General features: G+C 44.9%; 3 protein-coding genes across 11 annotated transcripts in view; 1 reads left to right on the top strand and 2 right to left on the bottom strand.

Moving 5' to 3' along the window:
- ankrd44 (ankyrin repeat domain 44) overlaps positions 1 to 1,158 on the bottom strand; it is a 17,081-nt gene extending 15,923 nt beyond the window's left edge. For both annotated transcript variants that reach the window (XM_035651065.2, XM_035651066.2), the window contains exon 1: positions 1,020 to 1,158. In XM_035651065.2, the coding sequence (XP_035506958.1) occupies positions 1,020 to 1,046 (27 nt within the window). In that variant the 5' untranslated portion in view covers positions 1,047 to 1,158. The remainder of the gene's footprint in view (positions 1 to 1,019) is intronic.
- A 1,312-nt stretch (positions 1,159 to 2,470) lies between these two features.
- Positions 2,471 to 15,724, bottom strand: sf3b1 (splicing factor 3b, subunit 1). 6 transcript variants are annotated; one of them, XM_035651060.2, is made up of 23 exons: positions 15,641 to 15,724; positions 13,749 to 13,924; positions 12,879 to 12,980; positions 12,651 to 12,765; positions 9,973 to 10,052; positions 9,633 to 9,836; positions 9,089 to 9,551; positions 8,636 to 8,955; positions 8,444 to 8,545; positions 7,693 to 7,872; positions 7,516 to 7,602; positions 6,903 to 7,173; positions 6,659 to 6,804; positions 6,395 to 6,541; positions 6,019 to 6,144; positions 5,683 to 5,904; positions 5,427 to 5,609; positions 5,218 to 5,329; positions 5,007 to 5,127; positions 4,779 to 4,910; positions 4,409 to 4,681; positions 4,108 to 4,324; positions 2,471 to 3,096 (listed from the first exon to the last, which is right to left on the bottom strand). In XM_035651060.2, the coding sequence occupies exons 1-23, from the start codon at positions 15,666 to 15,668 to the stop codon at positions 2,938 to 2,940; spliced, it is 3,966 nt and encodes a 1,321-aa protein (XP_035506953.2). In that variant the 5' UTR covers positions 15,669 to 15,724; the 3' UTR covers positions 2,471 to 2,937. The 6 variants fall into 6 exon arrangements, 4 of the variants coding, with proteins under 4 accessions (XP_035506953.2, XP_035506955.2, XP_035506954.2 ...); XM_035651062.2 differs by lacking the exons at positions 12,879 to 12,980; positions 13,749 to 13,924; positions 15,641 to 15,724 and adding an exon at positions 10,410 to 10,464 and having other exon boundaries at positions 12,651 to 12,718; XM_035651061.2 differs by lacking the exons at positions 12,651 to 12,765; positions 12,879 to 12,980; positions 13,749 to 13,924; positions 15,641 to 15,724 and adding exons at positions 10,410 to 10,464; positions 11,070 to 12,617.
- Positions 15,725 to 17,872: 2,148 nt separating this feature from the next.
- On the top strand, positions 17,873 to 25,720 carry coq10b (coenzyme Q10B). 3 transcript variants are annotated; one of them, XM_035651076.2, is made up of 6 exons: positions 20,358 to 20,491; positions 21,169 to 21,596; positions 21,841 to 21,999; positions 22,879 to 23,071; positions 23,161 to 23,262; positions 24,503 to 25,720. In XM_035651076.2, the coding sequence occupies exons 2-6, from the start codon at positions 21,547 to 21,549 to the stop codon at positions 24,668 to 24,670; spliced, it is 672 nt and encodes a 223-aa protein (XP_035506969.1). In that variant the 5' UTR covers positions 20,358 to 20,491; positions 21,169 to 21,546; the 3' UTR covers positions 24,671 to 25,720. The 3 variants fall into 3 exon arrangements, with proteins under 3 accessions (XP_035506968.1, XP_035506970.1, XP_035506969.1); XM_035651075.2 differs by lacking the exons at positions 20,358 to 20,491; positions 21,169 to 21,596 and adding an exon at positions 17,873 to 18,028; XM_035651077.2 differs by lacking the exon at positions 21,169 to 21,596 and having other exon boundaries at positions 20,356 to 20,491.
- Positions 25,721 to 26,108: the final 388 nt, after the last annotated feature.

The raw sequence follows: 26,108 nt of genomic DNA, 5'->3' as shown, positions 1-26,108 counted from the left end.
CGCCTTCACAACTCGCGTTTTGTCAAAGCATCCGTCCAAAGTTAAAGAATCTCGATCCATGGATCTTTACCTTTTGATTTTTATGTTAAAATCAACCAGTTATTAAAGTCTTTACTTTCTGTTGATCAAGTAAATCATTTCTGGTATAATATCTGATACAATTACAGTTTAATATAAAACAATTTATCCTATTTCCGCAGAAAAGATGAGCTGATCGGTCGATCAACAGAAAAAAAATTGCCAGAGAACCAAGAACCAGCAAAATCATTTCATAGATCATCAGAATATGATGCGGACGAACAAAACTGGATTGACCAACTCAGGCAACTCAGATCAACTCGACTCTATTTCTGTCCAACTGATTTAAAACGTTCATGATCTCAGACAACTGGGAAACAAGAAAATATTTACATTTAATAAGAAGTAAATAAAGACACTGTATTTATAGTGGGGGGCCTTGTGGGGGCCAGTTCTGAATGTTGCCCCTGGGCCCTGAAGGACGTGAGTTCTGCCACGTCAACTCAAATCAACTTTAATCAGCAGATTGATGATCAATAACTTAAATAATCATCTGTGACTGAAGCTGTGTGCAGTTTCACAGGAGCACGCATTAGAAGTACTCAAGTGAAGTACAAGTGTAGTACTTGTACATGAACGTGTACTTGTACCCGGTTACTGCTGGTGATGAGCCGCAGCTCGCGGAAGGAACCGGAGCAGGAAGTGAGTGAGAAGGGGGCGGATCTACTTTCTCAACGGAAATACACCGAAATATGTTTCAAGCAGAAAATCAGAAACATTCACATTAAAACCGTTTGGAGCAGATTCACACGTTTCACTGCAGCGACGAGGAAAATGATTCATGCGAATTATGATTTGTTTTTTATTCGTTCCTGTTTCGACCGGACGATCACTGAGGGAACACAAAGACACGGAACGAGTTATATAAAATATTAAAATGTATCTTCTCCCAGACATCAGGGGGTTGACTCTAAGCTAACAGCGGCTAGCTGGTGTTGTACCTGCTCGTCCAGCTTGAGGACCGCCATCTCCGGGTCCGCTGCTCCTCCACTCGCCCCCGACACCGCAGCACCATGCACGGGGCGATGCTGCGCCCCGACCCGGGCTCCTCCTCCTCCTCCTCCTCCTCCGCGACCAGTCGCTGATGTGATCGGCTTCTGTTAGCTCCTCTTAGCTGCTAGGTGATGATGATGATGAGGCTGCTGGTGGTGATGAAGGCCCGGCCGAGCACCAGGGCCATCAGCCCCGCTCCTCTGACGCTACGTGCGGCGGGGGGTCGCAGGAACAGGAGGCGGAGCCGCCGGTGTGAGCAGCCCGCATGTAGCACCGCCGCTGCCGCACGGAGGTGTTTCCCCCCCGGCGCCGTCCCGAGCCTCGCACACGCACCGCACCGCCCGCAGGAGCAGCTCCGTCCTCCGCCGGTCACGAGCCTCCGGGAGAGGAGCGCGGATCCGGGCAGCCGCTCACAGGAAGTGGCCGCTCGTCTCTCCTCCTCCTCTCGGAGGCGCAAGTGGAGGAGACGCTTCCTCAGCATCAACACCACGCGGCGGGTCTCCTCGCTGCTGCCCCCCGGTGGACACGACCGGCACCGCCGCCGTCCTCTCCGGGTCGGTTCTGCCGGTCTCAGCCCGAGGGGCCCAAAGCATGGAGGCCCCCAGGGGACCAACACCAGGGCAGTAGAGACAATAGAGAATAAATGAAAAAGAAGCAATAACACGACGGCACATTTTAAGAAAACACATTTTTTACAAAACTGAACCGGACTTTTGTTTATTTATTTTTCATTCTTTTTTCTTTTTAAAATGAAACAGAAAAAATTTAAATCATATTTTCGAAAAACAAAACATGACTTCTTTAAATAAACAAGCAGAACAGAAGACAACAACACTTTATTAAACATAGAATTTATGTTTTTGAGAACAATAATTATATCACAAACTGGAAAAAAACAAACTAAAGCTTTTCAAAAGGAAAACACAACCGCATTTCTGAATCCTTTTTTAAAACCACTATTTCACCAAATCTGTTAATGTACAGTATATATGTATATCAGCAGTGTATAAGTTCAGTATATATGTACATGTACAGTGCATATGTGCAGCAGTGGTATTGGAGTCGGAGCCTGCAGGCGTCTGCAGAGGGAATCTGGGTCAGAGCATGAGTCTGTCTGAACGGAGGGGGTGGGGTCTTTGAGCGTTCATGCATGAGTGGGAGCAGTTTGGCGAAAGTGAAATTCATTCATCAGCCGAGTGACGGAGTCTGGTGGAGTCTCACTGTTTCACTCGTATGATTCTCGTTCTTATTAAATGTTTGTATCAGTTTGTGGCGTTGTCGGCCTCATGACGTCGACGCTCAGTCCTCCCGGAGTCTCATTGGTTACATATAACATTTGTCAGTGTTACCTTGTGTTTGAACCTTTCAAATTCTATGAAAGAAAAACTCGACAGATCAATTTTTTTTTATACACAAACATTTTATTTTGGTTAAATAAAGCAACGACCTAATAAGAACGGAGGAGCGGTGGAACATGAGGGTGTGTACAGCTGAGAGAGAAGCAAAAATACACATATAGCCAAAAAAAGGAAAATCATCATCCAAAATATTTAAAACATTGTCGTCGTGACTACGCTGCTTTCGTCAACCGAGGCTCGTCGGACCCTGAACGTTCCTTAAACAGGGAACACTGAAAAAAAGACATAAAAAAAACAATACATACAGAGGTCTACATCACTGCTCCTCCCTTCTCCACTAGTTCCCTAATTCCCTCAGGATCAATAAGTGGCTTCGGGACACGGGACCGTTCAGACCGACGAACAGCTGCTGAATTAAAAAACAACCGGATCCTGAACCGAGACAACGGCGGAGGACGACGGCTGAGGAAGGAGGAGAGAAAAAACACAAGGGCTTATTTATCAGTATTTACAGGACGTACTCGAGCTCGCAGCGGACGAACACGTTCTTCTCGTCGTTGTAGACTTGTGGGTAGTGAGCGATGAGCGCGTCCTGAGAGCCGATGTATATCGAGTTGTAGATCTTCCAGTAGACATCTCGCACCTTCCGGGCCGGATGGAACAAACCCTGGAGAAATTAATACACGATTTAAAACACAAGTACAGACTTTTTCAATTTGAGACAATAAAGTTTTTATAACAAAATATCATCAAGACAAATCTGTTTCAACTTTCTGCAATTTCAGGGTTTGATGTTTTTCAGTGTTTAAATTTATATTTTTATGAATCATCTGAGAATGATTTCATTGTGAACAATAGGAAACTAGCAATGATATTTTTTCTAACTAAAAACATTGTTATATTTCAGACTGAAAAGATGAAATGTTTGCTGGTTTTCTAACTGACACTTAGTTTATGTCTCTATTAAGCATAAAATCTTACTTATCTAACTGATCAATCAAATGTATCGTCTATTAAATGCCCTAAATCGAATATGCAATTTGTTCTCAAAATGATTTGAACAAATTATTTTTTTTCTCCCCAAACTACTGGCACAAAATTAACATCCACAATTATTTTAATTATTGTTTAAGCTATTGATTATTGTTAGGGGGTTGATTGTTTAGTTTGTAAAATGAAAGGAAAAAATAATTATTAAAACTTATTAAAAAAATAATTTTAAATGTAGGTCTAAAATCTGAAGTAATTCCTTTTACTAAGAAAGAAACCTGAAAATGTAAAGATTTGAAATCCTGGTTAAAAAGCATTTTTTATTTTTTTGCACAATATTTGAATTTATTTTTAATCACTTTCTTTTTAAAGTATGTTTTACTTGGCAGCGTGAGGAGTTACGCTCAGAGGTGTTAAACTATCCTCTTTTGAAAAAAAAAAAAAGTAGTGTTTTCCTTTTTTATATATATTTGTCTAATAATTGCGTGATAAATTTTTTCTTTGAACTGCAGATACTTATATCAGAAATATATATTTTAATATTAAAAGCGTGTGAAGGTTGGTTAAGGTGGTTATGAATAGTTACCAAAACAAAAGGGGGACATGTTGGATGATGCGAGTAGTAAAAAAAAAAATCAACATAACCTGTAATAATTCCTCAGTTCTGTCATATTGCTGTGTTCCTCACCTGTAGGCAGTACTGCAGCATGCGGCAGGGCCCGATGGCGACTCGCAGCCCCTCCAGGGCGCCCATGACGGCCTGGATCACGTGGGGCGACGTCTCAAACACGTTGGGCCACACGTAGTTCAGCAGGTGGTTGAGCGAGTCTTCGCAGCCGAAGCCGTAGACGCCCAGCGACATGTGCTGCACCACGGCGCTCGCCGTCTGTCGGTGGACCAGGTCTCTGCGGGACGAGAGGAAGGAACCGGGTCAGATAATTAAATATAATAATTTAAAGTCAGAGCAGCGGATGGAAACGAACACTCACCGGTCCATGAGCGCGTCCTCCAGCAGCGGCGTGACGGCGTATATGTAGTCCTTGCCCATCTCTCCGATGTACTCGAACAGGAAGGAGAGCGACTTGAGCACGCCGTTCTGCACGTTGAGCTCGGGCACGCGGTACTCGTTCATGAGCGCCGGCAGCACGGTGAACGGCGAGCAGGTCTCGGCCACGATGGCGATGGCCACGGTGGTGCAGACGCGATTCTGACGCTCCTGCACCTTCAGGTTGTTGAGCAGCGTCGCCAACACGTCGTGAGGCCTGAGGGGAGAGAGGGACGGCGGAGGTCAGACGACATGTGCACAGAAACAGAGAAGTGATTTGAATCACGTCAGACGACTTGACGGGCGACGCTCACCCGATGGCCTTGGCGATGTAGCCAAAGGTGTTGACGGTGGCTCGGCGGATGGCCTTCTTGTGAGCCTTCAGCAGCTCCAGCAGCTCGAAGCAGATCCTCATCCACTCTCTGGCCGACACGTACTCAGCTCCCCTGAAACAAGGAGGAAGAGAAGAACAAGCAGTGTCAGCATCGTCACGTTTTCTGTGTTTACTCGAAGATCGAGGAAGTTTTGGTCACTCCACTGACCTGTCGGCGATCCTTCCCACCAGGTCGATGCAGTTCTCCTGCACCTTCTCATGTCTGTTCTTCAGGATGGGCGTCAGACGAGGAAGCAGGTCTTTGATCGGAGGAGTCATCTTGTGCATTCCTGAGGAGAAAGAAAGAGAAACGATCGGTTAACACTTCAAATGTTTGACTTGTGACAGTAGACGAAAGGCGACGTTGTGCGCTGACATACCGATGACGTTGACGATGGCCTTCAGCGCTCCCAGGATGCTGCCCAGCACCTCGGGATACTCCTCCCCCAGGTACTCGTACAGCACCACACCCAAGTGACCCATCAGCTTCTCCTGCAGACGCAAACAATCAGAACTAGCGTAAGTTTCTACATTCAGTGTATTAAGTTATGTCTGTTATTAATCTGTGTGTGTCATTAAGTCTTCACACCTCCTGGCAGGTCTTCATGACCACAGCCGTGCGGGAGATGAGGTCAGCCGCCTGCTGACGGACTTTGGCCGACTTGTTGTTGAGACGCCACAGCACCGTACCGCAGATCTGAGGCAGGTAGGGCTTCACGCGCTTCCCCAGGGCGTTCACGACCGTGCCGAACCCGTTCAGCATCACAGAGTCCTGGAGGAACCCGGAGATTAATAACAGAACTAAATATTCACATTTCATATCAGATCTCATCATAAGTCCTCACCTCTGTGGTCTGCTCTTGGAAGGCGTACAGGATGCCGTCGATCAGCTGCTCCTCCAGCTTGTGGTCGATGTCGGCGGCGCCCAGGTTGCCCATGATCTTCTCGATGGTCTCCATCACCATCTTCCTGTACTGCTCCGCCTCATCCTTCAGGTCGTCCACGATGCGCGAGATGATCTCGGCCGCTCCCACTTTGTTGGCCAACTCCACCGTGGTGTCAACAAGCTGTCAGAGAGAGAGAGACATGTCAGAGACGAATGAGAGAGAGACATGTCAGAGACGAATGAGAACGCTTTGATGTTTCTGTCTGTAGTCACTAACCCGTCTGTGGTTACTGACCTGTCTGTAGTTGCGTCTGTCCAGAGCCATCCTGTGCTGCCAGAAGTGTTTGAAGAACGGAGGCAGGATCTCCGTCTTGATGTAGTTTGCTTCGACACCGTCAGTGCCACAACACTGCTTCACCACCTGAGACACAAAAAACACAAGAAAAGGTGAGAGACGGAAACTCGAGGTGAATAAAAAGCAGCAGGCGGTTTGTCAATGTGGCCAACGGGTGCAGAGTGAGAACAGAGAGGACATCGACGTCCGCTCTGCTGATTCTCATGTTGGCGTCGCTGTAGCGAACTTCTAGCCCTGACGCAGCCATGTGGCGGCTGAACAGGCGAGAATGAGTCGCAGGGAGTTACACGTGTTTTCTTCTTGTCTCTCTCTTTACCTTGAGCACAATCTTCTTCATCTCCTCGTCGGGGGACTGGAACTCTCGGATGAGGATCAACATCACCTCCCTGGTGTAGTAGTTTGCGTACTCGGCGTCCATCAGCGGTATCAGGTAACCGATGGCTTTGAGGAAAGCGGCCAGACCCTGGAGAACAGAGGGGAAAGATAATTAATTGTGAAGAGGAACTTAGGTCACCGATTCTGGCTAGTAGATGTTCTTCATCTCTATAAAAACATTTGTGTAGTATTTTTGACTCGTTACCTTTCCTCTGTGCTGCCTGATTCCCTTCCACAGCGGCTTGAGCACCGAGTCGAACGACTCGATACCGTACGGTGTGGCGGCTTCGGCCAGAGCGGCGATGGCCAGAGCGCTGATGGTCCTCACCTTCTGCTGCTCATCCACCAGACCTGAGGTTAAGCACAAGTCACAAACACTGAGCTCATGTCCCTACCGACTGTGTGTTTGTAGTAATTTGACAATGATCGACAGTGTGACGTCCACTGACCGTGCTCAATGATCTCCACCAGGCTGCGGAGGTGGGGCAGAATGGCGCAGCCCATGAGGATGGCGATCTGCTGCACAATCTTGATGCCTGTGTGCCGCGCCTGCCACGACTTCTTGCTCTTGCACACGGCCTTGAGGAAGGGCAGCAGCGAGGGGATGCCCAGGGCGGACGCCACCACGGCGAAGGCGCGGGCCGTCGTGTTCCTGACGTACTCGTCCATGTTGTCGATGTCGGGTCGCATCGTGGAGATCATCGTTGCCAGACCGGCGGCCTGGGAACGGACACACGGGGAAGATACGTGTCAAATATCTGAGACCTGAAACGTCCCTGATTAAAGACTTTAAAGAGGCAAAGTCTACAGACATTGAGAATTAAATTTCGATCAGTCATTTGTGGAAAAGGTTTATATCTATGGAATAAACAAAAAGAAGTCTTGTTGTAACCAACGGGTGCAGAATGAGAACAGACGAGGCACGAAGAGTCACGTCTGCTGGTTCTCGTGTTGGTGCTGATCTAGCGAACGACTAGCCCTGAATCTGACCACAGACTGGTCGTACAGGCGAGAATAGTTCGCAGGGACCCAGAGTGTATAGGATCAAGAGCTCCTCATTACCTTTGCCAAGTTGGAGATGATCTCTCTGCCTTCCACTCTGGCGTAGTAGTCTTCATCGATCAGCAGTGGCTCGATCACCACTAGGATCTGGACGCAGAAAACAAAGGGAACAGTTAGTTGGTTTCTGTCCAACACGTCCTACTTAAAAACTAGTGCACCCTCTTCCGACACACTGACCTTGTGCACGTACGGCCGGACCAGGTCGTCCAGTTTGTAGAGGATGCGGTCTATAACTTTGACCAGCAGGTGGCGCTCCTGGTCCTCCAGTGTTGGCGACATGAGCAGCGGCAGGATCTGGTTGAAGAGAGGACCCGCTCCGAACTCACGAGCCTTGTCCGTGATCTGACGCAGGGCGGCCTGGATCGAGAGAGAGGGGAAAGGAGGTCAGTCCGTGTCGTCAGCCAGCGGTTTGCGGTTTATTGGCATCTATAGATTTTATTAATGTTTTATCACAAGTGTTTTTTTCTTAGATAATGTGTGTTTTCCTCAACCTTTCTTGTTTTTTTTTTAGGAAGCCTATTGTACCAGGTCAGGGACTGAAGATGAAAACTAGCCTGTTTGCTAAATCTGGCATATTTAAAGAAATGTTTTATTAATATGCACCTGTCCGCATCAAATCAAATAGATAGATGGATAGAGAGCTGCCGTTTAGAAGCCTTGAGTTCAGAATTTTGGCCAGACGATATTTATGTCAATCAAGCTCAAGCTGTATACACGCCCCCAATAATTTATCTTCTTTTTGACTGTAAATTAAACTACAGATTGAACCATGAACTCCTCAAGAATTTTTTTTTTACTGGCATTTTAAGTCAAGTGAAGATAAGTCATTTTCTCAATGACAAGTGAGTCGCCCTCTGCTGGTGATTGAAGAGAATACAGGATGTAGGCACATCCTCATTGGCTTCATGTGAATCAGGAGTTGACTGACCTTCCTCATGGGGGGTGTTCCATTTTTAATTTTCAGCAGCAGCTTCATGATCTTCCTTTCCTTTTGCTCCTCTGGGCTCAGCGTGGATTCGTCCACCTCCACCTAAAACACATACACACACAGTCAGACATGTCCAACTTAAGTCTGTTGATTCTACCATGTTCCACTCGTGTGTCTCGTGATGATTCTCACCAGCAGTTTGTCAAAATACTGGATGTCGTCGGGTTTGAGGAAGGGCAGGTTTCCTGAGGGCTGGTCGTTCATCTGCTTGGTGGTGCGATCCTCCACCTGCATGTGGAAACCTGTCATGCCTCCGATGGGAGTGGGCGTGGCCGACAGCTTCCGGGCCGGCGTGCGGATCGGCACATAGCCCGCCGGTGGAGGCAAGACCTTGTATCCCTCTGGAAACATGGCGTCGAGCTCCTCGTCAGTGAGAGGCCGGTTTCTTTCATCGATCTCCCTCTCCCACCTCCAGGCCTGCAGCTGCTCTGGGGTCATGCTCATCAGGTGACCTGCACAAAACAGGAGAGGAAACATTTAAGTCATGCACCAGGATTTTTCAATTCCCTGAAAACAAATTAAAAAAAAAATCTAAAGTCATGAAGCTATAACAAGGAGAGAAACAGGAATGAAAGGAGGAGGAACCTGGTGTTGGTGTCGCCATGTTCATGGCTGGTGTTCCAATGGGAGTCTTCCCGGGGGTGAGCAGCGGTGTTGAGGATCCCATCTGACTGGCCGGAGTTTCATCCCACCGAGACTTCCTCTTACTGGCCCCCGGGGTCGGGGTCTCACCGACAGACTCGTCCCCTCTGTCTGTGCGGGGGGTCTCCGCCCATCCACTGCCGTGTCCTGGGGTCTCTCTCTCCGTCTTTGGGGTTTCGTCCCAGCGGTTCTTGCGCACGCTGCCCGTGGCTCCACCGTGGCCTGGCGTGGCGTGGCCGGGCGTGTCCCTGCCGGGGGTAGCAGCGCCGGCGGGCGTGTGGCTGGGGGTGGGGTCCCACATGCGTGTGCTGGGAGTGGCCCCGGGGGTCTCGCTGCCTTTGGGGCGGCCGGGGGTCTCGTCCCATCGGCTGTTGGAGGGTGTGTGTCCGGGGGTGTGTCCTGGAGTCTGAAAGAGAAGGTGAGGTTAGAATCACGAGTGAGATGATTCACAGTAGTTTCACGGTACAGATCAGTGAGCGCGGTTCACCTCGCCACTAGTGTCAGCCTGGTCCCAGCTGGACATCTTTTTGGGCGTGGTGTTAGAAGGGGTTTGTTGGTCGGCCGTCTGATCCCAGCGACGCTTGCGCTTTGTGGCGGCAGCAGCGGCGGCAGCCTGGGCGGCGGCGGACCCGTTGACAACTTTCAAGTCCCCCGATTTTGCCTTCTCTGCCAGCTGCAGGCGAATCTCTCTCTGTATTTGCAAAAAAAAAAAAAAAGCGGGGGGGGGGGGGGGGGGGGGGGGGGGGGCAAAAACGTCAGGAATTAATGCTGAAGCTGCACAGGACCAGTTTGAAAGAAAAAATGCCGGGGGGGGGGGGGCACGTTACCTCCTCTTTGGACAAGTTCTGCTCCAACATGACGTCCACGTACGACCTGACCTGCATCTTGGGGTCCGGCGTTTTGCCCCCTGCGCGAAAGAGCACGAACAAGAACAAAGGACACTCATGAGTTCGCACTCTGGGGACCTGGGTCATCACACACTGCAGGCACAAACACAGCCAGCTAACCCTGACTCTTTACCAACAGATTAACTTTTTTTTTTTTTTTTTTTTACAACAGCTGATTCACAAAACAGACAAAGTCCTACTGAATTACATACAAATATATACATTTGTTCTTTTCTTTAAATACAGTCGTAGCATTCTAATGAAAAACAAGCAAAATACATGAAGAAAGGAGCTGTTGTTGTTCTCTGTAAATGGGTTTTAAAATTCATCATCCCTGATGCAGGGGGGTCCTGGGCTGTGCTCTTCAGAATACGTACACTTTCAGTGCCAAGGGTCCTTCTGCAGTCAGACTTCAACCGGCAGAAAAGAAGCCTAGAAAATTTCTCTTTACCATTAGTAACACTTTGGAAAAGGGTTTGAACTCACACACAACAAGTAAACCACCTTGTGTTGCATTGATCTTAACAGCACTCAGAACAAAAAAACTGAAGCATCTTCTTTTGGGGGGGGCGTAACCTTGTGAGACAATGTGGTCCAGATTCCCAATTATTTTGTATAAACTAGCAGATTACATTTTTTTTAAGGGAAGTTACAAACCTAGGAAATGATTTTACCATAAAATAAGCATCTACTTTTGCATTCACATGTAAAAAAAATAAAGAGGCAAACTCTGATAAGATTATGTGTCGCCGCCTTCTTAGCATTTTATCGCCACACGTTTGAAACATGGACGTCATTCTCAGGACAAAGGTGATTTGATAAAGAACAAGGTAAAAGATAATGTGGTCAAATATTTGGGCAGCAAATTTTCCAATCGTGAATGCAAAGGGATTAGGTTGGGTTTTTTTTATGGAGCTTTGGAGAAACTAAAGAGGCTCTCGTGGGGGCGTGGCATGGGAGGGGGTTGAGGTTTGTTGTAGCCAGTGGACCCTGACCAAGAAAAACTGACAAGTTCTCTGTGTTCTCCATTAACCTACACAGGATGAGTTGCTGCACCCTTAACAGAGTGCAGTACAGGACTGGCAAAGCAGTACTGCTGTAGGAGAGAAATTAAGGACAGTTAGTATGGGCCTGTGGTATTGTGGTACACAGTTTTTTTTCTTGATATAACATATTTCTATTTTACAGAGAATGGTTTGTAAAATAAAAATATATTTACAAACAACAACTTATTCTTTGTACAAAAAGAGCTCCGTCTACATGCAGGCTTCGGATACGCTGCTTTAAGCTCAAACTATCAGCGGAGGTAATTTATTACTAATAAATAAATCTGGCAGGTTCCTACGTGTACAAAGCTATTTCCAGGCGTCTTACAAAACTATAAAAACTGTAACTTTACTATTGGCTACATAAAATCAACCTGTACGCCTCAACATTATGAAGAACAGCTGGCAAAACTTAGCAACTACACTGCTTGTTTTGCAGTGTCTTTATTTGAGGCCCATTGTATCCAATCGTAGTTGAGAAGCCAGCAGAGGTTAAGCTACCATAACTACACCTATGGTGCGTTCTCACCAGACGCGGCGCAAATTCGTAGCGCGACGAGATTACATACCACATCAATGCAAAGACGTGAGTTTCGTGGCACTGAAGCGGGCGACGCGAATGGTGCAAGTAGTGCGGCGCGAAACACGCAAATTTGCGTCGAACCACCAGCATGCTATTTGAATCGTGACCGGGTGAAGAAGGAGAGGGCTAGGCAGGGAGTGAACGAAGAAGTTGGACGGCTTTGTTAGCACAACCGCACTGTGTATTTTTGCCATCTGCATTTCTGTCTGACTTTTATTCATTTAACAGTTCATGTTTGCGGACGCGAAAATTCGCATCGCGTCCGATGTGAACGCAGCGTTACAGGGACGACAAGTGAGACTTTTACGCTCTCATATTACTCGAGTGAGTCTGTAGTGACTCAGTGTTTCCCTCCTCTGCCTAGCGACCTGCAGCTACGCCTTTGAGATGACCAGTCGTTTGGGTCAATTATACCGAAGCTAACCCCTCAAACTGTTCTGGTCCTTCGTATGCTATGTCACAGAAGCCGCTGCACTTTCCCCCCATCGGAATATTTATAGCCCTGCGCTAACTATGGGATTGTTAACCCTTCGACTCACACACAAAACCATCTGCAACCCATGTTTCGTTAGGTGAACTGCCCCTGTGAAAACATTGAGCACCTCCTAACCACCTGTCCCACAGAAAAGCATGGCAACCACCACAGTGGGTCTTACTTCATTTTAACTGCACAAACCAGGGTGAACCACAATGTTTCCCAAACCCAAAATACGGTAAACAAACTATGGGATCACACTTGTAGAAAAGGTATCGTGACACAACCAAAAAAAAAATGTTTGGACCACACAGGATTGACCACAGGGAAGGCATCAGGTCTGGGAAGCAAAGCGATTGCATTGTGGTCGAAGGGTTGAACAGCAGAACTATGCATGTAAAACCATTGGAAGTCACATGGGGGGGAGGGGTCACAAGAAAAGTGAACCATGAAAAGGGGGGAGAACATGGGGGAACATTTTTTTAATGAAAACCAAAAAAAGAGCTGAATTTACCGTCTGCAAAAGGGTCGAGACGCTCCGGCGAGATGATCATCTGTCTGCGCCGGGATTTGTACTCGTCCTCACGCTCTGCGATCTTCTGCGGACGATGTTCGGCAAACGGGTCGTACTGGAAAAATCAAGACGGGGACACAGAATGTTAATGTGATTCTATTTCTTAAGTTTCTAGTTCTAGTGAACAACTTAACGTTTATATTTGTACGACAGCGAATCGACACGTACTTGCTCATCTGACTGAGGAATGGCGTTGAGTATGGCCACCGGTGCGTGGTACCCAGGCTTCTTCTGTCCCAACAGGCTCGTCGACGTGTCCTCTTCATCGTCCTGAGGGAGGAAAGAGAAATACGAGTCTAGTCAAATCTCACCAACAACGGCAAGATTCTCCCAGCTCACGTGCGACAGGCAGAGGAGGAGCAGTCAAGCTCCAAGGGTAAAACTGGAATCACAACAATATCATACCACAACTTCCTACAAAGGACTCGACTACTGAGATTCACTGACATGATAAAAAGCTATAAACATTTTTTACAGAGTGAAAGGCAATATTTGTACTTTGTAAAAAAAGTATATAGCTTTTCAGTGTTTTTCTTTATTTCTTTAAAAGTATATGTTGTCATATTTCTTCCTCTTCGCTGCCGCCTTTTTTGACTTTGTCCGGCGTTGGATTAATAAAGTCTCTTATCTCATCCTGATAACGCCTTAATGTTGTAAAATTGTCAAAGTGCCTTTTTAAGCTCTGCCACGGTCAAAATGTAATAAAATAACTGGGATCCAGGCACCACATTTCACACTTTCCTCCGCCGCTGTTGGTACCAGAATAAGAAGAAACAAAAGCACTTGATTAAGATCAGAGACATTAGCATCTTATTATAACACTAACTAGTCTAACTCTTTATATCCAGAATATCTAATTTTCTCCCTCACAGGAAACAACTCCGTCAGGACAGAATGTTTCAAATAAAGACTTGAGACATGACTTGGTTCAAAAGACTCAGTACTGGTGTGTAGCTTCCAAACACACAATCTGGAAGAACCTGAGAATGGGAAGCAGCGAAGATTGTCATCTATGCCCCAGTTGGGGAAAACACTTACCTCCTCCTGCTCGTTGGCAGCGATGGAAGTGACATAACCAGCAAAGCGGCTGTCGCTGCCTCCATAGATCTCCTGGTCAAAGAAGCCAGTGGAGACGAGGCCCACTCCCTGCTCCGCCCCCTCCTCCACCAGCGAGGCCTTCATCCCCTGGATCTCCAGGATCTGGGCCTCGATGTCTACGGGGGGGAAACAAAGAAACAAAGTGGGAACTTAAGTTATTCGACTGTGGTTAACAAATTGAGTTTACACTTGATGAAACAGAGTAATTTCATTGTTTGTGTCAGATCCTCCCTAACCCAAAATATCTACTGTTAATTAAATGTAGGTACAGTTTCCACTGTACCTAATTTTAAAAATGCTATTGGGAACATGAGGAACAACTGGGCTTTTTGGAGGAAAGGAGAAATAAACATACTAAAATATTGTACTCAGGAAAAAACTTGAAACTGATTAAACTTTTTTGATAGATTTTCCTCCTCTGATAACAATATAAACCTTCCATAGTTTTACATTAGAGAACACGTTTGTTTTCTGCTGCCACCGAGACCAACTGGGGTCAATGTCTTTGCAGATTTAAGTTGCAGTGGCAGCAGCTGTCACCTCCTTCTTTTCTCTTCTTTGCCATATGTTCTCCCAACAGGCAAAAGCCTCTTGCAGTGTCTGGGCTTTACTTTGGAGCATACGACTGCCCTACAGTGACTCCGATCCAAAGACTGTCTCTGCTCAGAATGACCCCATTAATATCATATACCGATTCAAAATCAGTATGAGGTACATGGACTCCTACGTGATAAAAGCTGATCACTGAGGAAACAAATCTTTGTGGTTATGCAGACACTGACATGGAGTTGTCTATGTCGTTGTCACAAACTAAACAAATATGTCTCCAACATTTACAAAAATTAATTTGATCACAAGTTTTTTCTCATTTCCTCTAAAAAATAATTTAATAAAAGAGATGTTACCCCTGTTTTCTCACTATGGTTTGTTTTCTACACCTGTGGTTAGGCATCAGTAGAAATGACTATAAATTACTTCAGCAACTTTATTGGTTCCTGCTTCAAACAACAGAATTAGACGAATATCACAATATTAAAGAGGAATTTTAAAAATCCTGGGCCACTTTCTGTTGGACCCTCTGGTTCAGGCCTTCACACGGTTTACAAACCATCCCCAGGTCAGTCACAGTGTTATATGTGAAGACAAACAATGGAGATCTCGTTTCCCACACATTAGATGAGGGTTTTTAAAGGGGCAATTTCCCTTTTCCTCCCCGGGCAGACCCCAGCAGACGAGGCCTGGGTTATTTATTTATTAAAACACGACTCTTTGACCAGTCAACTGTGGAACGAGTTCACAGAAGAGAAGACAACAGACATAAAACAGGTTCAGTCTCGTGCGACATGCGAACTGTGAGCTAACGTTAGCGTCGTGTTGTGAACGTCGTGTGGTCGTGATGCTAACTGGTGTTAGCGTGATGCTAACTGGTGTTAGCGTCACGAGAAGCGCGATTACATACAACAGAAACTCATCTGGATTAACCGGATGTAGTTTTTCAGCAAAACATAAATTGTGGATATTAAACGACTCTGGTCAGTATTGGTTGTGGTGAAGTTACATATTTTAACCGAGTAAACATTTTTTAAAAAGCGGTAAATCCTGCACACGGCGGTGGTGGCTAGCGGAAGCTAACAAGCTAGCAACCGGCGCCATTATGCTCACTGCCGCGTTGTGTCGTATCACGGGCCCGCAGGAAAAACACGACATATTCACACATTTATGTTCGTTTCAGACACCGACACATTCACAACAACGTGTTCCGGTTCACTCTGATGTGAACGGTGATCCGTCAAAGAGGCGGCTTGTGATGGTTTTTTGAAAAAGAAGTTTACCTTCGTGCGTTTTGGCGATCTTCGCCATTTTGGTGGTGGTCGATGGAGTCTGAAACCGGAAGTGCGCGGATCCGGACTTCCGTCTCTTTCTAGCCGCTCTCGGATCAGTTTATAATACTATTACAGAAGTAGTGTGGAATTTTATTTAAGTAATAATATATAAAATATATAATAATAAAAATACCACAAAGGAAATAAAATAGAAACACAAGTCAGATTTATGCATTTTATTTATAAGTAGAAAAACTATCGTCAGTATAATATCCTTAAAGAACCGAAAGTAAAAGCACTAATTATTATTGCATCACTGAAATGTTATATATATATATATATATATATATTTTTTTATATTTATATTTATATTTATTTATTTTATTGTTTGGGGGGTAATCTTAATTACATTTAATAAGTGAAACAAAATCACAAACTTGATTTAAAAAATAAAATAAAATAAATAAACAGCCAAACATTCGCTCTGCTTCAATATTTATATATATATATATATATATATATATATATATATATATATATATATATATAAGAATCAGATCATCATAACAAAATTAAACGAAATCGTTGGTACAAACTTCTCTGATGACTGTTGGAAGAAGAACTCACTCACTTACTTCATTACAAGTGAAAGTACCAAGTTTAAAATCCCACATCAGTAAAAAATATTAAAACAATAGCCAGCATATATGCTTGTTTTTGCTGCAACTGGCCCCGTGACTGATACAATAAATAACATTTATACTTAATCATGGAGGTGAACCTTTAGTTTTCAATACTTTAGGTGGCTTGTTTATTTGAGTGGTTCCCAACAGGTGTCAGGGCAAACAAAGGGATTGACCTGCAGGGTCATGAGACGATCATGATTTGCAGTATGAGAGATATAAATAGACATACCACTAAAAAACAAGGAGAGCTAAACTGAACGGATAGGTAAACATAAACATAAACGTATAAATATTTTAATACAATTCAGATAGAAAGAGAGAGAGAGAGAAACACATCAGCACCATTTGTGAACTGCTGCGACAAGAAGAGAAGCCAAACAGCACAAAACAATAAAGACTGTCAACCTGTACACACAGTGTTTACACAGTCCTTATTTATACGTAACACTTATTTTTATACTGTAATTCTTTTTCGTTGCAATGTTTACACTTATATATTTTATCTTAATTTATCTTTACCCACCTGTTTACATATATAATTATGTCCATCTGTAAATAACTTATTCACTGCTATTTTTTTTCCACACTTGCTTGGCAACGTCTACTTCTGTTTCCCATGCCAATAAAGCTGCTTTGAATTTGAATTTGAAGTCCTCACTTGAACTAGTAGAGACGTGACTTGAGCAGACTTGCCCACACCACACAAACAAGCTGTGTGTGCTCAAGGCAGCAGCCAAAACTATAACAGCATCTCTTGTTGTGATCTGCAACAGGAAGAGGAAGAAAATCTGAGTTAAAGCAAAAGCACAAACTTTGTAGGGTGCCAAGTACCAATGTGTTTAAATGTGATTTTGTAATGTCTGCTTGCTGCAGTGTATTTCCTTTTTTTTCTCCACTTTTAAACCATAACCTTTGTGATAAACTAAATAAAAATATCGAAGACACAGCAGCAGCAGCAACAGCTGACCACACATACGACCACAAGGTGTGTGTGTGTCTGTGTGTGTGTCTGTGAGAGTGTGTGTGTGTGTCTGTGAGAGTGTGTGTGTCTGTGTGTGTGTCTGTGAGAGTGTGTGTGTGTGTGTGTGTGTGTGTGTGTCTGTGTGTGTCTGTGAGTGTGTGTGTCTGTGTCTGTGAGAGTGTGTGTGTCTGTGTGTGTGTCTGTGAGAGTGTGTGTGACGTGTGTGTGTCTGTGAGAGTGTGTGTCTGTCTGTGTGTGTGTCTGTGAGAGTGTGTGTGTGTCTGTGTGTGTGTCTGTGAGAGTGTGTCTGTGAGAATGTGTGTGTCTGTGAGAGTGTGTGTGAGAGTGTGTGTGAGTGAGTGTAAGTACGTGTGCGACCTTAAAGCAAGATGACCCGAGTGTATGAAAGGTCAACACGGAGCAACCCGAGCCAACATCTCGTGACATTCCTGCGCGCGCGCGTACGTGCACGCGGCGGGCACTGACGTCAGCAGCGCCGAACGGCGGGACTGGCCAATGGAGAGCGCTCGACGGGTGAGCGTTGACCAATGGCGGAGGAGTGGGGTGGGCGAGGGGGCGGGGCTAAGGTGCAGTGGAGCTCCCGCTGTCAGCGGACAGAAGAAGAAGAAGGATCCGTCAGAGGGAGAAGAAGATGGCGAGAGGAGGCCGGAGCTGGAGGAGAGTCGCCCAGTGCTTCAGACCGTTTCCTCCCACAGGCAGCAGGGACGTCCGGAGCACGAACAGCGTCAGGTAGAGAAATATATATATGAAAATATATAAATATTGTTACGTCTCAACCAAACCTGGAAAGTTTCAGGCGAAGACACACGAGCAGCTACAGTCAGCTGTTATGACGCGAACAGAGAGAAAGTCCTATTTGATCAGGCTAACTAACAAACAAGCTAGTAACAGGTGTGACTGACAGCTGACTGACTGACTGACTACCTACCTACCTACCTGACTGACTAACTAACTGACTAATTGACTAACTAACTGACTGACTCACTAACTAACTCACTCACTCACTAACTGACTGACAGCTGACTGACTGACTAACTACCTGACTGACTAACTAACTGACTAATTGACTAACTAACTGACTGACTCACTAACTAACTCACTCACTCACTAACTGACTGACAGCTGACTGACTGACTAACTACCTGACTGACTAACTAACTGACTAATTGACTAACTAACTGACTGACTCACTAACTAACTCACTCACTCACTAACTGACTGACAGCTGACTGACTGACTAACTACCTGACTGACTAACTAACTGACTAATTGACTAACTAACTGACTGACTCACTGACTGACTAACTACCTAACTGAATAATTAACTGACTAACTAACTGACTGACTAACTAACTAACTAACTGACTGACTGACTGACTGACTGACGAACCAACTGACTGACTGACATATTCACATGTAAGAAACTGAAATCAGAGAATTATGAATTTTTTTTTCATAAAAACTACTTGATCCGATTAATCGTTTATCAAAATAGTTGGCGATTAATTTAGTAGTGGATTACTAATTGATGAACTGTTGCAGCTCTTATAAGTGCTTATTAATGTACTTCAGGGGCTTATTTTCATAATCAATTAATCTGTGGATTATTGTCTTGATTAATCGATTAGCCGGCTAACCCAGGTGAAGGTGGGCGCTCGGTGGGGCCGACCCCACAAAACAACATGGCGCTGGTCACGTGGTGACATCACGCTGCGTTGAAGACTTCTAATCTGTGGTCGCAAATCAGACACAGGAAGAGGTTTCTACACGTTTCTACACGTTTCTACACGTTTCTACAAGTTTCTACAAGTTTCTACACGTTTCTACACGTTCTTACACGTTTCTACACGTTTCTACACGTTTCTACACGTTCCTACACGTTTCTACACGTTTCTACAAGTTTCTACACGTTCTTACACATTTCTACACGTTTCTACACGTTTCTACACGTTTCTACACGTTTCTACACGTTCCTACACGTTTCTACACGTTCTTACACGTTTCTACACGTTTCTACACGTTCTTAAACGTTTCTACACGTTCTTACACGTTTCTACACGTTTCTACACGTTTCTACACGTTTCTACACGTTTCTACACGTTCCTACACGTTTCTACACGTTTCTACACGTTTCTACACGTTCTTACACGTTTCTACACGTTTCTACACGTTTCTACACGTTTCTACAAGTTTCTACACGTTTCTACACGTTCTTACACGTTTCTACACGTTTCTACACGTTTCTACACGTTTCTACACGTTCTTACACGTTTCTACACGTTTCTACACGTTTCTACACGTTTCTACACGTTTCTACACGTTTCTACACGTTTCTACACGTTTCTACAAGTTTCTACACGTTTCTACAAGTTTCTACACATTCTTACACGTTTCTACACGTTCAGGTGTTTGATTAGTGAAGACCTCTGCTGGTTCTGTCCACAAGGGGGAACACAGCTGAAATCCAAGTTCGCCTCTGGAACAATGTTTCAGAAGGTGACAGATTGTTTCTCAGGGAATGGGGAGATGGTCAGAACTCTGAATACCGCACCAACGTTATAGTTCATTTTTATTTACAGTGTTTTGACAGTTTGGGGAAAAAGTTTGCCTGGTAAAACCTGTTGGATTTCCGTTTGTACACCGCCTCCCTTTGGTCCTGTCCCTCTGCACCACATCGGGGTCGGACGGGCACACCGCCCCTCGTCTCGGAGGAGTATTTCATAACCGTACTGTAACTCTACACACTTGCGTGGACTCGGCCAGATTTAGGTCAGTGCCATGTGTCGGCTTGTGTCTCGTTACAGGTCGTAGTGAACATGAATGGACTTTGTGTGAAGGGACCCGCAGATGGAACGGGAATCCAAAGCTCCTCAATCATGACGAGCACAGAATAGGTCTGGTGGGTTTAGAGCCGTGACATAACCAGTCGCTGGTTAAAGATCTAGACATGAACGTCCGGTGCCAGGGACATCGTGGGACGGGCGACTGCCAGGACCCTGCTCCTGTCACGAGCCGACTGCAGTTATGTGCTCACGGACGTCAGTGACCCGTCCTGGATCAACGAGTCCTCCTCCGTCATGTGACTCGTGACCCCACTGATCCCTGGGCAGAAAAATGGAAATAGAACCGCAGCCGATGATGAGACGCTGCAGGGATCAGTCCATCAAATCAACTAGATGATCGGCAGGAAATGTGAATATATATTACTTTGACTCATGCAATATTATAACAGACATTCTGATACATGTTCGTTTCATTGATCAAACGATTAACTGAAAAGACGAATCAGACCAATTCATAAGTAAGATAATCATTACTTGTAGCCTTAATGATTTTGATACAGGGTTTTTACATAAGTTACAGCAGTCACTGTATGTGTCCAAGACAAATGTCCCCATGGGACAATAAAGTCTAATCTAATTAATCAGTCGATATTTTGATCACTGATTTTGTTGATTATTATTGATTTTGTTTATTAGAAAGTGAAGAAAACAGCGAAAAATCGGAATGATCTTAGTCTTAAACATACAATGATAATGAACTAAATGTAACAGTTTTGAGAAACGCTCCGCAGATAGATTCTCAAATTTTCAAAGCTGGAACAAGATAATTGTAAGAATTTAATGGGATTTAACAGTTTTTATCGTTATCGAACAAAATGCTAATTGTTTTCTTGATTTTAGTTTTTTAAATAAAACATCAGAAAGCCATTAGAAAATCCTTTACAATATGTAATTTGCATCTCATAATTTTAGTTTTATGTCTCGTTGCTCATTGTCACCTTCCTTTAAAATTGCAGTTAGTAACTTTAGAGAATCACACTATCAAATGATCTGAACTAAAACTGTCCTGTGGATTATTGACATTAGCTGGACAGTTGTTTGAATGATTCCCGTCTGGACTCGTCGTGTCAGGACATTAGTCAACGTGTGAGTCTGTGACTGGTTGTTCGGCCTCTCCCCTCTGGGCCCAACACAATGAAATGTCGGCAGACAGGAAGTGATCAGACCCAGCTGCTTCCACTGCGCCTGCGACTGTCCCGTGTCCTTCACCTGGTTCCAGTCTGCTTCACTGACACCTGCTGCTGCTGTGACCTGTTTTACCTGAATGACAGAACGTTGTGAGAGGTGAAGACGCACGGAGGCGTCCGTCCGTGTGCAGTAAAGTAGAGTCGCCTCATCTCCAGGAATAAAAGTCACAGCTCGTTCCCTGGATCTGGACTCACAGGTCTTATCGGCTTTGTGTGGATGTGGATCGTGACAATCTCCTGTCAAGGTTCTCACGACTTCCTGTCCAGGTTTAGAAAACTAAATACTCTGTATGAAGCTTTCAGAAGACAGAGAAGAAGACAACGTGGGAACAAATACTCTGTCGTGATGTGATGAACAGTCAGACATTTCCCTGAGGTGTTGCTAGGTTACTGTCTGATGTGTAAACGGATGTGAGAGTTTCGCCTGAGGCTAAGAACCAGGTCACGTTCGAATGTCGTCACCGGAGCAGCGACAGAGGACCAACAGCGTTGTGTTTGTTTTTGTGGTCAGGTATCTGTCGTCATGTGGGATCCTGATGACGCGAGCTCCGCCCCCTCTGCTGGGCGCCGCCATGCCGGGGCGCGGCGTGGTGCTGCCGGCCCGCAGCTTCTTCAACCTGGCCGACTCCTTCTCCAAGAAGAAGGAGTACTCTGAGAGACGCATCATCGGGTGAGTGATCACAGGAGACACGTTCACAGTGTGAACATCACATACCTGAGATCAGAGCTCACACCGGGTCTGAACAGGTCCAGACAGGACGTAACATCACGTGATCTCCTTCAGATTAGTTCTCTAAATATATCCTCTGACTCCTTCGTGAGAGACGTGCGTCACATTTTAATTTCCCACTGCTCCATTACTTTGTACGCAGGACGTGAGCATCCCGCTCGGGACACGTGCTAGCGGCCCATGCAGTGCTGAAGGGAGGCACACAGGAAGTAAACCTCCCACATCCAGGTTCACTAACGGCCTCGGCCTGAAGTGTGATGTCACACTGGTCCTGTATTTGCATAGATGTGATTTGATTGGCTGCTGCCTTCACTGCCGCTTGAAAAGTTGAGATATTGAGATATTATTGGTATATGTAATAAATTGCTGCAGTAAAAGTTCAGAAAATATTTGAAAAGAAGGACGGAGGATTCCGTTCCTCATCACTGACATCCGGTATGAACAGGAGGAATAATTATAGTAAGAAAAACTGGTCATTGTGAACATTTCCTTTTAATAATAATAACATACACTTTACAGGAAGTGACAACAGTACATAATCATAACTTGAATCAACACATGAGTTCATGTTTTAACGCCGGCGTCCGAGCAGCTGCCACATGCGTCTGTGTGTGACGCACTGGATGTTCCATAGAGAATCATAATCACCAAATCTGCTCGTATTAATAGACGCTAGCAGCAGCAGCAACGTGCTACTTCCCTCCGCTGCAGTTATACAACACAAGAGTCTGAGACACTTCGTCTCCTCCTCGTCCCTCTGCTCCTCACTGACCCAGAGTTCTGTCACTGACACCGTCACTTCCTGTTTGGGTTCTCCAGGTTCTCCATGCAGGAGATGTACGAGGTGGTGGCCGGCGTGGAGAACTACCGCCTCTTCGTCCCCTGGTGTAAGAAGTCTGACGTGGTGTTCCAGCGCTCCGGCTTCTGTAAGGCCAAACTCACCGTGGGCTTCCCCCCCGTGGTGGAGAACTACACCTCCCTCATCACCACAGTGCGCCCCCACCTGGTCAAGGTGAGGCACTACCGCCGCCTCGCGCAACACTTTTTGGGAATTCTCCTCCCAAACTTATTTGACCTGATGTTGTGTTTGTTGGTCGTCAGGCCGCCTGTTCAGAAGGGAAACTGTTCAACCACCTGGAGACGGTTTGGCGCTTCAGTCCCGGTCTCCCTGGTTACCCTCGCACCTGCACCGTCGACTTCGCCGTGAGTAGACGCTCTTTATCAACGGCATAAAATACTTCTACGAGGATGATCTCGTAGTTCATCTTCGGAAAAGTTTGAGCTGTATTTTGGGTTCAATTACTTGATAATGAGCTTCATACAGGGTTTTCTATGCAATATGGAAAAGTATGGAATTTGTTTTCCGTAATTTCCAGGTCTGGATAAGTATGGGGAAAAAAAGGCAGTATGGAAAAATATTTCTGTTTCCAGACGTGAATCCAAAGTTTTTTTTAAAAACTAAATATCTGTCTCGATCTCTCTCGTCAAGTGAAATCATTTTCCCACGGTTGGCATAGCAACACACCCATAGCTGTAGTTGACATGTGACTCTGACCGGCGGAAGAATGAAGTAGTTCCTATCAACCGGGCGTCATTTAGATTATCATGGTGATAATATTAGATAAAATTGTAATATTATGTTATGTATGAAATATAATATTAAATAAAATAAACCATGATATTCATTTATATAATTATATTACCTAATAAAAAAACAACTTCTTCAATAAATCAAACTTTCATTTGATTGTATTCATACGAGAAGAAAGTCGCTCTCACGTTGATTAAATATTAGTTTCTGTTCGTCAGACGATGATCAGGAGGAAGAACTGAAATATTATTGGAACGAGAATCGTTTGAAATTGATTTCTAAAGTTTCCTAGAAAAAAAGAGGGCGATGTGGTGGGTTAACCTTTGACCTTTTGACCTGTGTGCGTCCTCCTCCATGATCACGTGCTGCTTCTTCCTCGTGTCGTGTTTTGTCCACGTGCGGCTGCAGGAGTTGTGTTCCTCGGAAGATCAGTTTTCACGTCTGACGTTCGTACGCTGTGAAGTTCAGCTCTTGACTTCCTCCTCTCTCTGTCCCTCCCTCTCTCTCTCTCTGTCCCTCCCTCTCTCTCTCTCCGTCCCTCTCCCTCTCTCTCTCTCTCTCTCTCTCTCTGTCCCTCCCTCTCTCTCTCTCCGTCCCCCTCCCTCCCTCTCTCTCTCTCTCTCTCTCTCTCTCTCTCTCCCTCCCTCTCTCTCTCTCTCTCTCTCTCTCTCTCTCTCTCTCTCTGTCTCTCTCTCTCCCTCTCTCTCTCTCCGTCCCTCTCCCTCCCTCCCTCTCTCTCTCTCTCTCTCTCTCTTTCTCCCTCCCTCTCTCTCTCTCTCTCTCTCTCTCTCTCTCTTTCTCCCTCCCTCCCTCTCTCTCTCCCTCCCTCTCTCTCTCCCTCCCTCTCCTCAGATCTCCTTCGAGTTCCGCTCGCTCATCCACTCGCAGCTCGCCCACGTCTTCTTCGACGAGGTGGTGAAGCAGATGGTCTCGGCGTTCGAGCGTCGGGCCTCCAAGGTTCACGGCGCCGAGACGAGGATCCCCCGCGAGCTCATGTTCCACGAGGTCCATCACACGTAGCGTCGATGCCAAAGAGGAAGAGGAGGGAGGAGGAGGAGGAGGAAGAGGAGGAAACCCTGCAGTGCCTTTTGTCTCACCAGCTAACGACCAACTTCATTCCCAAGAATTTACCGATAAATCAGCCGATATATATATTTATATTTAAAAGAAATTTGGCAATGATTCTTAAGACGTCGTTATCAAACCTTTATTACAACGAATCGTAATCGAGGTTTGATATTTTACAGTTTAACCACAAACTTTATTATATATGAAGAAAAACTCAAATACATCCACATATATAGAACTTGAATTAGGAAATTATTTTTTCTTTTAAGTGCACAATCTTTTATATGAACGCTGATACGTTACGTCTGTGAAAGGATCGTATCGGCCGGTATTATCGATAAATCGGTTGGGTTTATGTATAAATACATAAATAGGGTTAAAATAAATAAATATGAAATAAGACGAAGCTGCGTCAGAGAGAAATCATCATGAGGAGGATTCACCACGACCATGTTCAGACTAGTGATTGAGAATCAAATCAACGTCACGTTTATTCTTGTTGCTCGTTTGAAGAAAAGTAGCAAATCTTCAAATGTAAATAGTTCACGAAAAACTTCTCTACTGCTTCAGCTTATTTGTCTTTATTATTATTTTTATTATTATTATTAATTTCAAACAGAACTCAGGCTCTTGTGTTGAGTCGCCGTCATCGAGGATCTTCACTTAGCTCGACTTGTTTTTGTGAGTAAAAAGTGAAGGATTTCCACTTTAGTCCCAAAACTTTTTACAGTTTCATAAACGCAGGTCGTTGACCTTCGACCTCTGCAACATTTATCTCTGTTTTTTTTAAACATTATACTCATTTTAATTGTATTTATTGCTTCAAGTGTAAATATTGGTTTTGATCACGAGAGAAAAGACGCGTGAACAGAAAATGGGTTTGTGTGTTTTTCTTGCTGACGGAGGAAAAGGAACTTTTTGTGTAAATGATGTTGAATGTTGAACGAAACATGTAACTGCATGAATTATAAAGTATTTTTTCTATAAAAAACAAAACTCTCACAGACTGTTTCTTTTGTTTGTTTGTATTTGGGGTTAATAACTGAACATGTGCTGTGGACTCACGCAGGCTCTCGGCCTCTTTTGACTGGACAGAGGAAGTTTTCTCGCCACGTGAGCGAGTGAGAATAAACGTGCAGACGCGTCTCAAGTGTCAGTCATAAGGTTACTGACCTTTGACCTGCTGTTTTGAAGCCATGTCAAATGTTGTGATTTACTTCCAGAGACAGAGAGGAAACATGGAGCGCTTCTAAAAATAAAATCTTTCCGAATTACTTTTTTGGGGAATAATCAAAAAATTCTAATATTTTAAAAATTTCAGTTCCTCAAATTCAATAGTCCAAATTCAGGTCCCAAAGTTCGGTGTTATAAAAACTTCAGATGCAACATC

The sequence above is a fragment of the Scophthalmus maximus genome, chromosome 14 (assembly GCF_022379125.1).
Source record: "Scophthalmus maximus strain ysfricsl-2021 chromosome 14, ASM2237912v1, whole genome shotgun sequence".
NCBI classification, from domain to species: Eukaryota; Metazoa; Chordata; class Actinopteri; order Pleuronectiformes; family Scophthalmidae; genus Scophthalmus; species Scophthalmus maximus.
Note: the sequence above shows the minus strand (reverse complement) of the source record. Positions and strands in the feature narration are given on the sequence as shown.